This window comes from Schistocerca gregaria, chromosome 1, assembly GCF_023897955.1.
Source record: "Schistocerca gregaria isolate iqSchGreg1 chromosome 1, iqSchGreg1.2, whole genome shotgun sequence".
Lineage (NCBI taxonomy): Eukaryota > Metazoa > Arthropoda > Insecta > Orthoptera > Acrididae > Schistocerca > Schistocerca gregaria.
In genome coordinates, this window is record NC_064920.1 from 970,265,154 (window position 1) to 970,282,516 (window position 17,363).

The 17,363-nt window shown below is 42.1% G+C and overlaps 1 protein-coding gene across 4 annotated transcripts in view; it reads left to right on the plus strand.

Annotated features, from left to right (window-relative positions):
• The window catches only part of LOC126276649 (probable glycoprotein hormone G-protein coupled receptor), a 1,482,411-nt gene that overhangs the window by 1,034,376 nt on the left and 430,672 nt on the right, over positions 1-17,363 (plus strand). For all 4 annotated transcript variants that reach the window (XM_049977295.1, XM_049977293.1, XM_049977296.1 and 1 more), the window contains one exon: positions 15,841-15,918. In XM_049977295.1, coding sequence (XP_049833252.1) covers positions 15,841-15,918 — 78 coding nt within the window. The remainder of the gene's footprint in view (positions 1-15,840; positions 15,919-17,363) is intronic.

Below are 17,363 nucleotides of genomic sequence, written 5' to 3' on the forward strand. Positions count from 1 at the left end.
ACAGTGCGTAGGTACAATGTGTGCACCAAACTTGCTGGTCGCCACATCAAACCTTACATTTAGTGGATCAGAATGCTAACCCACCTTTGAAAAGGACAAAAGTGGTTTAACTGTAAAGAACAGTCTTTGAGAGAAATGTTTAAGTTTCCTTTTCGTTTCCTTGGTTACCAGTGAGTGGAATTGTAAACTAGTGGTGTACTGGGACACGCCTAATAAATTACTTGTAAAGGTGGTCTCGTTACCAACATGTTTTCAAATCATTGTAGCACAGAGAAAGCACGTTTCCCAACGTGGGTTCCAATTTAAAATGTTATCTACTCAATCCCTCCTACAAGTCCTAGAAGTTTGTAACGGGGAACACCCTGTATAACTATTTTAAGAGACCATCTGAGCAGCTATCCTAGATTGTTGCCGATGATGCTGTCATTTAACATCTAGTTAACTCATCAGAAATCAAAAGCAACTGCAAAATATCTGTATGGTGTGAAAAGTGGCAGTTGACGCTAAAGAATGAAAATTGTGAGGCGAGCCACATAAACCGTTCAGTTCCGGCTATGCGATAAATCACATATTATGGTTGTCAATTCAACGAAATATCTAGGAATTACAATCACTAACAATTTAAATTGGCACGGTCACCAAAGACTGCATTTTTTTGGCACAACACTTAGAAGACGCAACACGTCTAGTGAAGACACTGCCTACACTATGCTTTTCCATTCTCTGCTGAAGTACTGCTGTGCGGTATGGGATCCATACCTGATAGAATTGACGGAAAATACAAAAAAAGTTCAAAGAAGGGTACCCCGGTTTTTATTTTCGCGAAGTAGGGGAGAATGTCTCACGGATGTGATACGCGCGTTGGGGTGGCAATCATAAAAACAAAGCGTTTTTCGTTACAACGAGATCTTTCCATCAAATTCAACTCACCAACTATTTCCTCTGAATGAGAAACTATTGTGTTGATGCCAACCTACATAGGGAGAAATGAACATTGTAATAAAATTAGAGAAACTAGAGACTGCACGGAAATATTTAAGTGTTGGTTTTCCCGCGCGCTGTCCAATGGGTTCAATGAACCCACTGCCTGGCAGTTAAATATGAACTGCAGCGCTGTCATGTCGATGTAGATGTAGAAATTTCAACTTGCTTGCTTTAGACTGAGAGACTCAGCTGATCATGATGGTGGTAGCAGGGACCAGAAATCATGTGAAAATGTTTAAAATTCCCTATCATTGATATTGTTAGCAATAAAAACTGTACCTCTGGCCTAATATGAATTGAAAAAAGTTGCAGGACGCCGTTTTCAAAGTATTAAAATTATTTCTTCTCTACTTTTAGCATTAAATGACTGGTGGAAAAACTTATATATTTTTTGCCATTAATGACGTCACTACGATAATGAGTGTACACAGAAATGGCTAGGGCAACATTTAATTGTTACGAACTGCATCATATACAGGAGAGATACTCGCTACTCACAAAAACAGCACTACAATTATTGATCTCATATATATATTCAACACAATTATATTTCTACTACAAATAATTGTATCAGATACAAACAGTGAAATCAGCGAGAAAAGCAGAATCGATAAGACAATTAAACAAAAAACAGTCGTTCTTCCTCTACAAAACAACACAGATAATAATGTTTGTAATTTTGATAGCGCAGATAACGCTTCACGATTGTTAAGTCGTTGCAATGGTATTACCAGCGGATAAGGGAACTGCTACGGTCGTCCTACAGAACGCAGATATGACAGTTAGGTGCAACAACCTCTAGATGACAAGGCGTACAGACCCCAAAGACAACGTGGGTAAGAAGACCAGGGCTCGTTGTAAGACGTCGTGGTCTCCTGACCTTCATTGCTTACATATTCCGCCCACACAATCACATTCCTCACATCAAGACGCTTCATTCGAACCCAAACTCGACAAGTCAATGTTGTATGAATTCATGTAAACGATATGCTAATAACAAGTAAGCGCACCGTGGTTGAAATACTCGAGGCTGGCGTACACACATACATTCCAGACACGACGGTCACAGGAGCTTTTAGTTCGGAAGAGAAATCGCACAACGGGACACAGGTCCGTTCAGAGGATGACCCAGCCCATGTCGGCCGGTGACCGCCCATGGAGCGGACAGCATGGGCCCGAGTGAAAAGGGGGAACAACCCCATGTTTGGCTTAAAAGCAAATTCCGCTACATTGTGTGGGAGCTGCCAGCCTACGCATTCTTTACTCATAGCACGCAGTTTCAGAGATTTTCACAGGGAGACAACAAACGCCAAACGCCAATGCTACCGGTTTCCGGATTGGTCGCCTTAAACGAAACGTCATTCTCCCGTTTTAGAAAAGCAATGCTGATTGGCAGACGATATTTCTGACGCCTTGATCTGAAGGAGTAATGGAAGAGACCGAAAGATATACCCCTTCACGTTTGGCGTGGAGAGGCGCCGTTCCGTTGTCGCTCTTGGAGCGAGAACACGTAACGAGAGCGTGCGCGCTCGTAAGAGTACTCGAAAGAGCGAGGAACAAGTCTCTCCTCAGTACTTTACTAGGAGAGCACCTCTGTCGAGAGCGAATCGAAGTGCGACTCTATATTGAGTCCTTGCGATTAAGTGTTGTTCACTATGTTGGCCGACACACTTATTGTGCGGTTTGAACCGACAGAGTTATAGTTAAACGCCTGCGAGCGAATTTTTGAGTGGCATCGCGGTGGACTGGTTATCTGACTGATGTACCACGTCAATAGTTAGACTAGGGGTGAATAGGAATCCTTGACTTCATCAAGGCGTAGGGAGAGTTTGATTGGCGAAGGTCAATCCAGATAGAACGAGAGTTATCTTATTTGTCAGCAGCGAGTGGCGCAGACAGCAGTTATCGCAGCTTACGGTATTGTACGCTACAGGTATGGCGAGCCCCATATTTCCTCCATAACAGTACACTTCACAGCATTTCACACGTGACAGCCTTCACCGTACCTCGCAACATTCCAAAGGATAATTATTCAAGTTGAGTAGGCGCACCTCTCAGCCATTCTGCCAAGTCAACAACCATCTTAAACTCTGTATAGAAATTTCATTAGCGAATCCTATCCTTGAGAGGTAACTTCACATTCCGAAAAGAACCAAGATATAACTTGTTCAATTCATAACTAAAAGTGCTATTGTGATTTCTCAGAATTTTTGCAAAGTAACACTAACTAGCACTACTCCAGTACCTAATTATCCCATTAGTTATGTAAGAAATTTTGTGAATTTTTATGTCATTTCCTTACAGCGGACGACTCCAGATTATATTTATTGCTGAAAGTTTTTCAGGCATTTCTCTTTAGAACGTTAGGAGCGTTTGTCTGACTTTTATAGTAGTGTGGGGTGGAAATTGCATCTTGCAGGAGCCACAGAATAAAGGGTGCATCTCAGATTAATCCGTTGCGCAAAATAACAGAATAGCAACCCCACGCTCACATCATCTAAAGGAAACTGGCCTTCCTGGAAAGGTCGTTAAGCAGTAAGGGCGAAATCACCAGTACTACCCGACTTGATTGTTCGCCTAAGGTGCACAAGTAAGGCGTTCCTCTAGGTCCAGTAGTGAGCAGTATTGGCACAGCCAGATGCCTTATCGGTCAACACTTTAAGAAGATTCTCTCGTCATTCGCAACACAGAGGTTGTCCTGCAACTCCTCAGGCAATTACAAATCACGGACTCTGACATCATGTTCAGTTTCGACGTGGTTTCCCTGTTCACCCGTGTATCACTGAACGATTCACTTGAGCTGGTTGGAGAAAAGTTTCTACGGTGCTCTTCTGGACTTATTCAAATACATATTGACATCGACGTACTTCCTATATGGGGTCAATTCTACGAGCAAACGAAAGGAGTAGCAATGGCCAGCCCTCTCTCAACGATGGTGGCTAGTCTCTTTGTGGAGAAATTTGAAGAGGAGGGGCTTACAACGGCCCCAGATCAACCGAAATGCTTTTTCGGATACGTGAACGAAAGCATTGTTATATGACCCCACGGGAGCGAAAATCTCGATGTTTTCTTGGACCAACTAAACTTATGCCACCCAACATTAAATTCACCATGGAACTGGAGAAGGATGGACTACTCCCATTCCTAGATGCACTAGTCAAGAGAAAGGCAGGTGGTACCTTCAGTACCGCAAACCCTCTTACACCGACATGTACCCACAAGCCAGTAGTTGCCACCATTCAGCACAGAAAAATGATGTACTCAGAACTCTGGTTCACCGAGCACAAACTTTGTAAGATCCTGATAATTTGGTGACAGAGACAGAACACCTACAATCTGTGTTCCACAAAAACGGATGTTCTTCTCGAGATACTTTTTTTGCAAATAAAACCGCTTTTTCCTGCTGCCACTTAATTTATTTATCCCAGACGCGTTTCGTCTTTTCTTTTTCTAAGACATCATCAATGGGGTCTATAACGATACAGTTTTGTTATTTTTAGATTGTTAAACAGTTCACGTCACGTTTTTTGTAAGTAAAAAAGTAATTACTTACGATGTGCTGATCTGCGTTTCCTCTCATCTGGTGTGGAGATCGCACTACCACTTTATTGCTGACATATAAGCACAACCTTGCGTTCTGACCTTCCTCACTCTGTTAATCGTGTTTCTCCTTTTTGTGGTGTACTATTGTTCTTTTGCTACTCGATATAACTATTTCGTCGGACACTGCTTTTAACAACGTAAATATTGCAACTCCATTACGTGTTTCCTCCTCTTTGGCGTATTTATCTGCTTGTTGCCAACGTAATGGAGTTGAAACATTTACGTTGTTAAAAGCAGTGTCCGACGAAATAGTTATCTCGAGTGGCAAAAGAACAATAGCACAGCACATAAAAGAAGGAGAAACACGATGAACAGTGTGAGGGAGGTCAGAACGCAAAGTTGTGCTTGTATGTCAGTAATAAAGTAGTAGTGCGACCTCGAGGTCAGATGAGAGGAAACGCAGATCAGTAAACTGTAAGTAATTACTTTTTTACATAAAAAACCACGACGTGAACTGCTTAATAATCTAAAAATAACAAAACTGTATCGTTATAGATCCCACTGATGAAGCCTTAGAACAAGAAAAAGGCGAATTAAGTGGCAGCAGGAGAAGGCGGTTTTATTTACAAAACAAGTATTTCTATACTTGGTGCGGAGGAGGGCCACCCAAACAAACCAGAATCAGTAGAATTCTCCTCAGACATAAGAGCGTGTTCCATCCACCCACTAAGATTAAGGCTTTGCTAGAGATGTGAAGGATGACCTGGGTCTACAGAAACCGGGCGTTTACCACGTCCCATGTGAATGTGGCATGGCACACATCGGCCATACTACTGGGACCGTTGACGTCAGGTGCAAACATCTACATCTAAATCTAAATGATTACTCTGCAATTCACATTTAAGTGCTTAGCAGAGGGTTCATCAAACCACAATCATACTATCTCCCGACTATTCCACTCCCGAACAGCGCGCGGGAAAAACGAACACCTAAATCTTTGTGTTCGAGCTCTGATTTCTCTTATTTTATTTTGATGATCATTTCTACCTGTGTAGGACAGCCTCAACAAAACATTTTCGCATTCGAAAGAGAAAGTTAGTGACTGAAATTTCGTAAATAGATCTCGCCGGGACGAAAAACGTCTTTGCTTTAATGACTTCCATAATCTAACAACACTAAATGAACACCAGAATGAGACAGCTAACTAAGTCAGTGACTGCCAAGAGTTGTTTATAATTCAGTCATTCTGTGAACTATAATGACGCCAAGATTCTAACACAAACATGGAGATACTGGTACAGCGTCATCAAAGAATCTATTCAGATTAAGGCTACGGAGAATTTCAATAACCGTGACACCGGTTTCCAACTGAGCCCTTCCTGGAACCCAGCACTCGATCTTCTGAAGACGCACCGCTGACGCTATCGAGACCCAGGGAGCACAAGTATGAAGATGGAGTTAGAGAAAAAAGCCCAGACATGTAACGAAGGAAGCACGTGAAATGATTCTTTATAAAATTGATCAAATACCTTAGGACGTTCTACCGCGTCTCGAGCGGCAATCTGAACACCAGCGGCCTGGCCGGTCGGAGTGGCCGTGCGGTTCTAGGCGCTAGTCTAGTCTACGGTCGCAGGTTCGAATCCTGCCTCGGGCAGTTAGTTAGGTTTGATTCGTTCTAAGTTCTAGGCGACTGATGACCTCACAAGTTAAGTCGCAAAGTGCTCAGAGCCTTCTGAACCATTTTGAGCCAGCGGCCTGACAATAACACTGCAGCCGCTCATTAAGGACACAGACATCGAAGAAAACACCTGACACGGCACGCCACTGTAACAGAACGTCCTAGATCACAGGAGGGCTTCAATGACAACAGTCGGAACATAAAATATCTATGACGATTTGGACGACTCTATACAGCCAGATTGACAAAGGGTAATAACCCTAAAGTACACGCACAGCGTTGGGAACAGCCAAGGTTAGAAGAAAACACTACAGTCGCTGCTGTTGGTCGGCGCATACCACGGACAGAGCGCCTGACACGATGAGAACGACAGACAGAGCGCCTAGCACAACATAGGCATAAATATCGGACTCTTTCCACTCTGGAATCAGTATCAGACACCACGTGAAGAAGAGCGCGAGTTATGAAGTTTCAATATCGTACAAGAAAGGCGCAAATAACCAGCGGAAACCCGATATTGAAATATCGTGCAAGGAAGACGCGAGTAACCGACAGAAACCCGATTGCTCAACATGACAACGCCTCGCTGGGAAAGTCTGAAGAATTACAGAATTCAAGAAGTGTGGTCGAGAATAATAATGCTCTCTGTGACTACAAGAAAAAGAGTCCTCTGGTTCTCCACCTATAGCACATAAAAGGAAATTCTTTACATAATACATTTGTGAATCCATTGTCCTGTCTTTATCCACAGGCTACATTATAGATGACACTTAGGAAAAAAAAGCTACAGCTTTAAGAGTTCAACAAATTCGAAAAAAAATCGATCTGACAGAAAATCCTAAGAAGTTTGATCTTAGGTTAAAGCAGTCAACGGATCGAAGTCATCTGTCGATACCCTCTGTGACCAATACAGTATCGATGAGGAAGACGACAGAGAGGAGGCCGAAGTACAAAACATCCTTTTTCGAAACTGTTTCATTCAGGAAGATCGTACTATGATCCCTTAAATCGTTGCACAGATGTCAAAATGCCGTCGTCATGGGGGCATGCAGTCGAAAATTCTGAGAAATTACGAAAGGCTCTCAAGACGATGCGGCGAGGTAACTTTCCAGCCCATTCTCCACAGAAAGATACATAATTTTACCACACCCTCATATTGTCTTGACATGATATCCAGCGACTTCTTCTCCCCTCGGTCGAAGAAACTCGTGCCAGGCATTTCCAGAATGACACCGAGAAGATTTCTGAGATGCAGGCTTTCCTCAACAACCTAAACACAAATTTCTATAAATTTAGTCTCCGACAAATAATCCATCGTTGAGGAGAATGTGTTGGACTGAATTTTTCGAGGTGACAACTTTGTGAATGGCAATAACAGATGATTTGGAATGTGGCACAAAACCAGTCGTCAAGCAATCCAAGACGTAGAGCATCTTTAACGTATTTTTACATACCTAGAACACATAGCTTATCTTACATTACAATTTCTTGGAATTAATGTTTCAACTTTGTGATTCTCCAGTCATACGTCAGGCGTATACATTTAAATGACCTTCGTCAATATTTCCAAGCTGTTCCCGAAAAAATACGTTTGCAGATTACCATTCTAGTAGGACGACACATCCAGCTTCCCACGAAGATACACACATTCCTCTCTTCACAAAACATATGTGAACGAGTTGATATGACAGAAATACCATCTTTAAAGCACTAAAAAAGGTGAAGAGTTGCGAATACTTATTGGAAAAATTTCATGTCCTCGAACTCACAAGAAGCCCTCCTCATCTACCGAAACAACTGCACGTTTATTGATGATAAGTTCGTCTGTAGCTCCATCTATAATCCGCAGGCCACCTTTCAGTTTCTGATGGAGGGTATATTGTACACCATTGCCAAGTGCCCTCCCCCTCCGCTTTCCTGTTCCACTAGCGAATAGTTCGCGGGAAGAACGATTGTTGGTAAGTCTCTGTGTAACCGCGAATGTCTCCAGTTTTGCCTTCCTGGTCTTTTCACGAAATATTCAACGGAGAAAGCAATATATTGGTTGCCTCTTCTACTAACATATGCTCTCTTAACTTTAACAATCAACTACACCGTGAAGCAGAACGCCTCCCTTACAGCGTCTGGCGTTGGTGTTGGCTGAATACCTCAGAGACGCTTTCTCGCTTACTTAATGAATCTGTAACTAAATGCACTGCGTGTCTTTGATCTTCTCTTTCAGTCTGATGTGGTATGAATTTTCCTTCACTCAAACACAAAAAAGTAGTAACTTACACTTAAAAAAGCATCTTGGAATAAGAACAGCGATTCACTTTGAATACTGTTCATGCTATATTTTGCTCGTATATGTAACAGAATCCACCCGAATGTCGTTTGTGCCAGATAGAGTTTCAATGACGCTTTCTTCGGCCCGGATCATCGTCTCACTGAGATTGCATCACGAAAATCAGCCGCTAATTCATCGCAGAGAACATCGTAGGAAACTGTTCTTGGACTTTTGCAAACACTGCAAATAAAATAAAGTGTCCCTCGGAGATTTTTTCTCGTCATAATGCGAGACAAACCTTTTAACATCTTCCTTTTTTTTTCATTAAATTAAAATCTATAATTTTTTTGTCACAGGTCATAATGGTTTTTCTTCATCCGTCTCGTTAATGAATTTTTCCCATAATCAACTAGTTGATGAACAAAGCACAGAAGCCGCGTATTCATTGTATTTAGATAGACCATTACAAATTAGTAGCAGATTTCAGTAAACCTTGAAAAAGTACTATGCATTGCTCTGCAACTATCGTTAGATGTATTCCATGGCACTCAAAGCCCTCTGTTATTAACAAACTTCCTCGGACAAGCATCAACCTTTTACTGGGATATGCATTCTCATCTACCTTTTGTTGTAATTTAATTATAAATCCAGGATAATCGCAGCATTTTTAGGATAAAGGCATCCTGTAGGAGGTGGACGATAATGTACGTAGGGCTCAGCGGACACTAAAATACATATGAGAAGATACAGTAAGCAACTTAACAGGTCCACGGCTTGATCAATAGCAAATAAGAGAAACCAGGGATTTATAAGAAACAGGCCACAAAAATTTTGCCTGTTATTCTCTTCGAGAAACTCAACAGCATCACTGCTGAATTTAACCCTCGCACATGGGTGGTAGACGGTGAGAATGGCAATCCTATCGGGGACAAGTAGATGCTATTGCGAGGCACAAACAGTACTGTAAAAAGTTACATTCTGTAATTAACAACAGTATAGATAATGAAGCAGTTGAGCAACCTGGATTGTAACCTACTATTTTACGCAACGAAACAGAGAAAGCAATTCAACTTCTGGAAAATTATAAATCTCTTGATCTAGACGATACCCGGGGAGATCATCAAATAAAAGGGCCACAAAGCTTTTGATGTGCTGCGTTCATTGTGGACAAAAATGTGGGAAATTGAAGTGGCCAGAAGACTAGTCAAAGTCTGTATTAATCCCCTTACACAAGACAAGATCTATCAGGAGCTGCTCAAACTAACGATCTATTGCTCTCACATCTCATGCAAGCAAAATTTTATTCATCTTCTCGAACCAGCGTTTGAATCCGCAGATTCATCCTCACATATCCACATAACAAGCTGCTTTTGTTGAAGGAAAAGGCCCTCAATGTACGACAAATAACTTAGAAATGGAGAGAGCTCTGTGTTTCTGTTTTCATCTACTTCGTTATCTATAGCAGGGCCTTTGACAGTGTTGTCTGGGAAAAGTTGTAACAGTTGCCAGAAAAGTTCGGTGTTCCACCACACTTGACAGCGCTGATCAGAAGTCTATACAATAATCATCTCGCAGCTGTGAAGATCAGTGCTGTCACGTCCGATTTTTTTAGTGTATCAAAAGGTGTCAGACAAGGTTGTGTCCCATCCCTTCAACTGAATAACATCTGTGGTGGTAGCACTATTAACAACCTCCGATTTCCTAATGAGACCGTTCCTTTAGCCAACAGTGAAGATGAACTTGCTGAACTACTAACAAAAGCAAAGAATGTTAGTGTTTTATGGGGATTACACATCGATCTCATCAAGGCCAAATTCACAATACTTGATCGAGGAGCGCAGGTCTGACTCACAGGTCGATTAAAGGAACTGGAAGTCGTGCATTATTTCATCTATATTGGGTCAACCATCCGCATCATGGGAAGCTGTGGAGATGAGATAAGAAGACGAACCGCGGTAGGATGAATAGCTTTTAAGAAGCTCTCCAAGATCTTGTAGAACAGAGCGACAACGAACAGCATAAAGGTGCAGCTCGTTGAAACATGCGTGTTTTCGGTCTTCTTTCATGGTTGGACGCTTAATGCTAGAGAACAGCAGCGTATTGATGCGGATAACATAAACCGAAAGAAGAACAAATGTGTCCATTCAGCATCTCCAGGTGCTTTTCTCCTTGTGTCGACCAAAATATTCTCCAGTCGTTGGCCTTCATATAGAGAAGAGATGGAGAAAATATAGAGAAATAATCTAGGAAGGGAATCTCGACGGAAAGAGACCAAGGGTAAGAGCAGCGAGCAGATGGACAAACCATCTCACGGAGATCTCCGGTCTGCATCTTCAACAGATTAAGAGAAACTGGTAAGTGTCCAGGACGGAGACGCTTGTCTCATGGGGTCACGATGTTCGGTAATGCGCACAATGGCTCGTGATGACGATTCGCTAAAAGGAAAACACTTGATCCTTTTTATGTGACGGAGGAACAAAGCAAAGAATTGTAAACACAAGAAACGGATAAAATTAAGTATAGATCTAAATTAAAGCTAGCCATTGTCAAACAACGTCTCCATTGAACAGCTTGAAGTATTTAATTCCCCAAACAAGTGACATACATAGATAGTCTGCATCTGAAAATATCAAGGAGTTCGACATGAGTGCCACTAACTAAATTATCAGTCAACGGAATTAATGTGGTAAGGAATCATTACCAGACTACATCAGCCAACTGAAAGCTTAAAACATTTTCTTAGAGTGAAGGTGGGTGTCAGCAGCGTCACGGCTCACAGGCCGTAAAAGATAAAGGTTGAAGATCTCCACAGGCAGTAGAAAAAGGGACAGAAGGAAGGAGAAGAGCCACGGGTCACGGCAGCCATTACCCCGCACAGTAAAAGAAACAACCACTGAGCACAAAAGGCCGCAGGATGAGAACACGCCGTGCACCGACAGTGTACAGTAATTCGTTCTTGGCATGAAAGCGTATACACATTCAAGGTTAAAGATAAAATTTGTCACGCAAGAATGGCTGCTAAAGCAGAAGAATAAATTCAGTACCACACAATGAATGGCTTGCATATTTCATGTTTTAAGAACGTAGTGACAAGACATACAATTAAATAGATTTGTTTTGTGCCATCAGTCTGGTTTGATGCTCTTCTCTACCATCCAAGCCTAATGTGGGTGTGTTCATTTGTAGGTTATTACTCAACATCATCCATATTCTAGTTTTTGTCTGACCCTGCTTTTCTACCTTTACTGCTCCTCTCACCACCAAGGTAATCATTTCTGAATACCATACAATATTTCATTTACATGGGCAGATTGTCAAAGAGTTTTATGGCTAGGTATTTTACTCCTTTCTTTGCCAAAGTCAGAATCACAAATGGGCTTTGCATATAATTTTTCCTTCCTGTACTGTGTGTGTGAAAATCTCGGCTATCCGCAAACTGCAAGATAAACGACAGCGCCTAATATATCCACACACTAGAAAAAAAACTTAGTCCACACTTCAGAAATATTTTTAGTCACTTTCATTTCTTGCTACGAACTTTTGTATCCTGAGAAGGACTTTTTGGTTGTTTGCTCTGCAATCTATGACCTGGAGGCCTTTTCGAGCAGTTCGGTCTCATCCTGTTGTTGTTACTCATTCAGCACCAGCGAGGAGGCATATGTGACTTAGGGGATGTTAAGGACGCGAGTAACCTTGCCTCCCCTTGTGTAATGTGTAGATAATTTAGCATAATACTTTGAACGTTTGATTTTGTACTTGTATTTTGCTTGTCATTTCTTACACTGTAAACTCTTAAAATTATGTATTTGATCCAAGTTCTGTTTCATCACACGATAAATAAATAAATAATTTTTTTTTTTTTTTTTTTTTTTTTGCTAATGGACGTACAGTCCTCTCTTATAAATTTCATTTCTGTGACGTCCACACTGTCTCTTTGCAGAGACAGGTAGTAGCATCACTTCTATGTTCGAAGAAATTTTGGTTCAATAAAGTAGCCTACACATTTGTAGTTGCCAGAATTCAATAAATCTCGGAAGTGGGGATTAAAATTTCTAGTTTTCTACGTCATTAAACCGTTTTCAAAATTCTTAGATACTTATTAAGCGTAATACGCCTTTACCATTATATGTTACCGATACTTGTTTTTGTAGTGGGAGATGGCTTCAACTATTGGGGGTCACTAGTCCATGAATATAAAATTTTAGAGCACTGCAGTGTCTTTTTCTTCATTTTTCAGGAGCGTTTGGAATCCACTCGCTTAAGATTTAACAGGGTTTGTCAAGAGATGTCTCCCTTGAGCTCTAAATAAGCCTCAAAGCAGCGATATACCGGCTGTTAAATATTCCGGGAGAAAGTAAAGTAATTGGCAGAGAGATTGCAAAAACAAAAATAAATAAGGTTTGAGGCTCCGTTTTTTGTAATAGGAATGAAAAACAGAACCACGATTCAATGCGATATTTCAGGATACTAGTACAATGTTCATTTCGTATCTCTAACTTTTCGAAGACATGGGTTTTAATTTTTCTTCTTCTTGTTTTATAAATGTGAAATGTCTGCCCCGGTAGCTGAGTGGTCAGTGCGACAGACTGTCAGTCCTAAGGGCCCGGGTTCGATTCCCGGCTGCGTCGGAGATTTTCTCCGCTCAGGGACTGAGTGTTGTGTTGTGTTGTCCTAACTCATCATCATTTCATCCCCATCGACGCGCAAGTCGCCGAACTGGCGTCAAATCGAAAGACCTGCACCAGGCGGGCGGTCTACCCGACGGGAGGCCCTCGTCACACGCCATTATTATGAATCTGAAATAATGTGTGGGCTAGATCTCTATATACTTCCATACCGTTGCCCACCATTAGCTGTTCTATGAAATTTGGAGAATGGAGAATGATTGGTAAACTACTGCTGAAAAGAGTAATTGGGAAATGAATGCGGAACACATCAATCGTACTAAAATTTTGATTATTTTTTAATAAAAATTACCTAAAAAGATACAGACTAATTTCGCTGTTAATTGAAAGAATTAGAATTCGACTAGTGATGCCACTGTGGTAATGAGGAACCAGAAACCTAGCTTCGAAAGTGGTGCACAATTATTGTACCATGCTCAATTATTTAAGATATTTTCTAAAATGACACTTGATTTCAGAAGCTTTGTCCTTTTTGTACACGCCAGAAACAACCTGTTGTAAAGATGGGCTCTATTGTTGCTCCGTCAAGTTTTTTGCTCTCCATCAGCTTCTGAAAGCAGGTCCACCCTCGCTCGTCACTACCCCTGCAAAAAGGAAGAAGAGTGCAGTGTCTTATGAATCTGTAGTTTCGTTGGCCCGGGGATACAGTGGAGAGGAATTCTTACGTCACTCGTCTAGGGCCGTATCTATATAAGAAGAACAGTTTGATTCGGAGCCTTTTCAGCCTCAGTTCGCCTTGCACCTGTTACATACGTTCCACGGACGTGGTTTAGTCACTGAAGATTCACGAAGAAAGAAAATGTTTTGAAACATCACCTTGAAAAATTATGAATGACTCACCCACCCACCCATCCACACGGGCGCGCACACACAAACACAACATACACACATTTTTGCTTACATATCTGTTTATAATTTTACCGAAATTCGTAATTAATTAGTTGAAAACAGCACGGTTCCCGGTCAGATAGAATATTAATTCTAGAGTGCCCTTGTACCAATTTCTGCATAGACTTCTTCCTCTTCTCCCGTTAGTCGAGGTCGGCTTTTCTGATCATGCAGTGCCATCTTTACTGCTGGTGGGCATGTATTCACTTATGCTCGGCTTTTCCAGATCGCCTTGTATGTTTGCCAATTGGCCGGCTCGAGGGTTTCCTCTCCCTCTCTTATCTGTAGCTATGGAAAGGCAGTTTTCCACGACAAGCTCATGAAGTCCACGTATTATGTGACCATACCTCCTCAACCTGAGAGTTTATGATTTACGGCAGCAGCTTTGAAACCTATTGGGCACTTTATCTTTCAATGTTAGTCCTCTAGCGATAGTAACAGGTGCATATCAGTTGAACTGGTTTCCTTTTCTTAAGCCTTTTTTGATGCCTAGATTCCACTGCCATGCGATAGCAGTGGTCTTACAGTCGTTTAATAAATTTTGCCTTTGGTTTTTACGCATTGCACAGAACACCTGAAAGCATACTCCACTTATTGCACCCAAATGTCATTCTATGAGTTATGTCTGCTTGTATTGACCCGTGCTCTTCTCCACTCTTCAAGGTTCTCCGTATTTAGCTGAAGTTATCAGATACATTGGGTACGTCTTAGCATACATTTTTCAATGTTGATTTATGCATCTTTATCATTATTTACAATATTAAACAATAAGGGACTTACCACGCTTCCCTAATGGACACCTACACTACCAACAAAGCTGTACGATACGCCACAAGAGCTGTTCACCCAATTGTAGAAAAGTTTGGAAATTTGTGGTAAGTTCCTAAGGGACAAAGCTGCTGAAGTGATCGGTCCCTATGCTTACACACTATTTAATTTAACCTGAGCTAACTTACGCTAAGGACAACACACACACACACACACACACACACACACACACACACACACACACACACATGCCCAAGGGAGGACTCGAACCTCCGACGGGGGGAGCCGCGTGAACCGTCACAAGGCGCCCTTGACCACGCGGCTACCCCGCGCGGCACCCAATTTTAGGCATTCAACCTTCCTGGCAGAATAAAGCTGTATGCCGAACGGGGACTCGAAAGTAGGAGATGAGGTAGTGGTGGAAGTAAAGCTAGAGGGCAACTCATGAGTCGTGCTTAGATAGGTTAGTCGTTAGAGTAATTTCCCGCGATACGCTAAGGTGCCACGTCCGAGCCCACGTCGGCCACACAGCTTTAATCTAGCAGGAAGTTTCATTGTTGCACGTGTTTCTAATAAGTCGTATACGGTACCCCGGACATGACTTGTACGTAGAACTTATCACATTATAGTGCTTCGGACGCTGTCAAAGACCTTTTCTGGATTTATAAAGACCACCCAAAGGTCTACTTGTTTCTCGAGGTTTTGCTCCTCACCAGTCTTGTTGCATGAATAACAGCCATGGTTCCCTTTCCTGCTGTGAACACAAACATTTTCTGTTAATGAGTTAAGGTGAGCTAGGCGGTCATCAAGTTTCCACAAATCACTTGCGTCTCTCTCGTTCTTGTAGAAAGGAGGCAGCACGCCATTTCACCGAGTGTTAGCCATGTACTCGTATTGAGTAAGAAGAATATCCCAAACCTCATCCAGAGAGGCTGAAGCTAGCATTCTCGCTCTCGCACAATGCAGAAGCATTCAAAGTTTCCAAAAGTTACGAAAATATACTAACATAACTACCCTGTGTGTTGCAGCTACATCTCCGAGGCGCCGGCTCTGACGCAGCTGCCAGAATGCCTGTTCTGCGACACGCCCGCCGGATTCCGTTCGCTGTGAGTAGCCTTCTCTCTTCCATCTTCCCCCAGCCAGCGCATACAGTTCCTCGTCTGCAATGGATACCGTAAACAGCGATAGTATTACGAAGCAATCTAGGATAGCACTGTAACAGTACTTCCTGTTCTTTCTCTCAAAAAAAAAAGATGATTAAATGGCTCTGAGCACTATGGGACTTAACATCTCAGGTTATCAGTCACTTAGAACTACTTAAACCTAACTAACCTAAAGACATCACACACATCCATGCCCGTGGCAGGATTCGAACCTGCGACCGTAGCGGTCTCGCGGTTCCAGACTGAAGCGCCTAGAACCGCTCAGCCACCAGCGGCCGGCTCTTTGTCTCACATGAGATAAAAAGTACTACCAGTGGAGCACAAAAAACCGAAAATTTTCCTTCTTGAAAGTTTCTGACACAAAAGTGAGAAACCAACTGTCTCAGTTCTTATTCCGCCTTCTTCAACAAAAATTTTGGCATGGGAACATATTCGCGCTATGTTAACATAACATTCTACATCCTTTTACCCAGTCTCCTTTCATAGTTAAGCCTTCATACTTAGCACCTCTTCCACTGTCTACTTTTTTCTCCCACTGTCTCCACCATACCCTGGCAGCTCAAAAATTCTGGGGCGTCGAATTCGTTTTTTCCCCTATAGCCAAGTGTTCAAAATTTCAGTACAAAATGCGCCCTACGTATTAAAGTTCTCCGGTATGGGAAGTTCCAGCCCCTCCACCTCTCTCTCCCCCTGAAGGCTATGTATGGTCCTTATTCATCTGTATTTTTCATTTCCAATGTCTCCGCTCTCTTTTGCACCCACTGCTTTTATCTTCACCCATCTCTTTCTCTTCTACTACCACTGTCACTCACCGACCATCAATATCGCCTCTCTCTTTGGCTCCCATTGCCATGGTTTTCACCCATTTCTTTTGCTCTTTCATTGCCACTTTCTCTCCCTAACCATCACTGTCTCTTCTCTCTTTCTCTCCCTCTGGTCTTCACCCATGGTCTTCACCCATTTCTCTTTCCCTTTCACTGCCACTTTCTCTCCCTCACCATCACTGTCTCCTCTCTCTTTCTCTCCATCTGGCACAGTGTCCCGAGGACTGAGGCATCTGGTTCTCCACTTTTCTGTTAGGGTCTTTTAAAGAGCGACATATTCTCCTTTTTTGTGCTCCGAGAGGAGTATTTGTCCGCCGGTTCACTTCTTTTTCCTGCTACAGCATGATGTGCTGCTTATATAAAACCAAATCTATAAACCAATAAAGTTTTGACGGTTTATTTATATACTTCAACACGTTTACATGCTTTGACTCATATAAACAACAAATAAATACGCACAAGGCTAACGCAAAATATTTTGCTTAGAACTTTATTGGATACTCTGCTCACCGATCGCAACTCATCAACAACGCTCTGCTTATGATTTGTATCCTAAAAAATGGT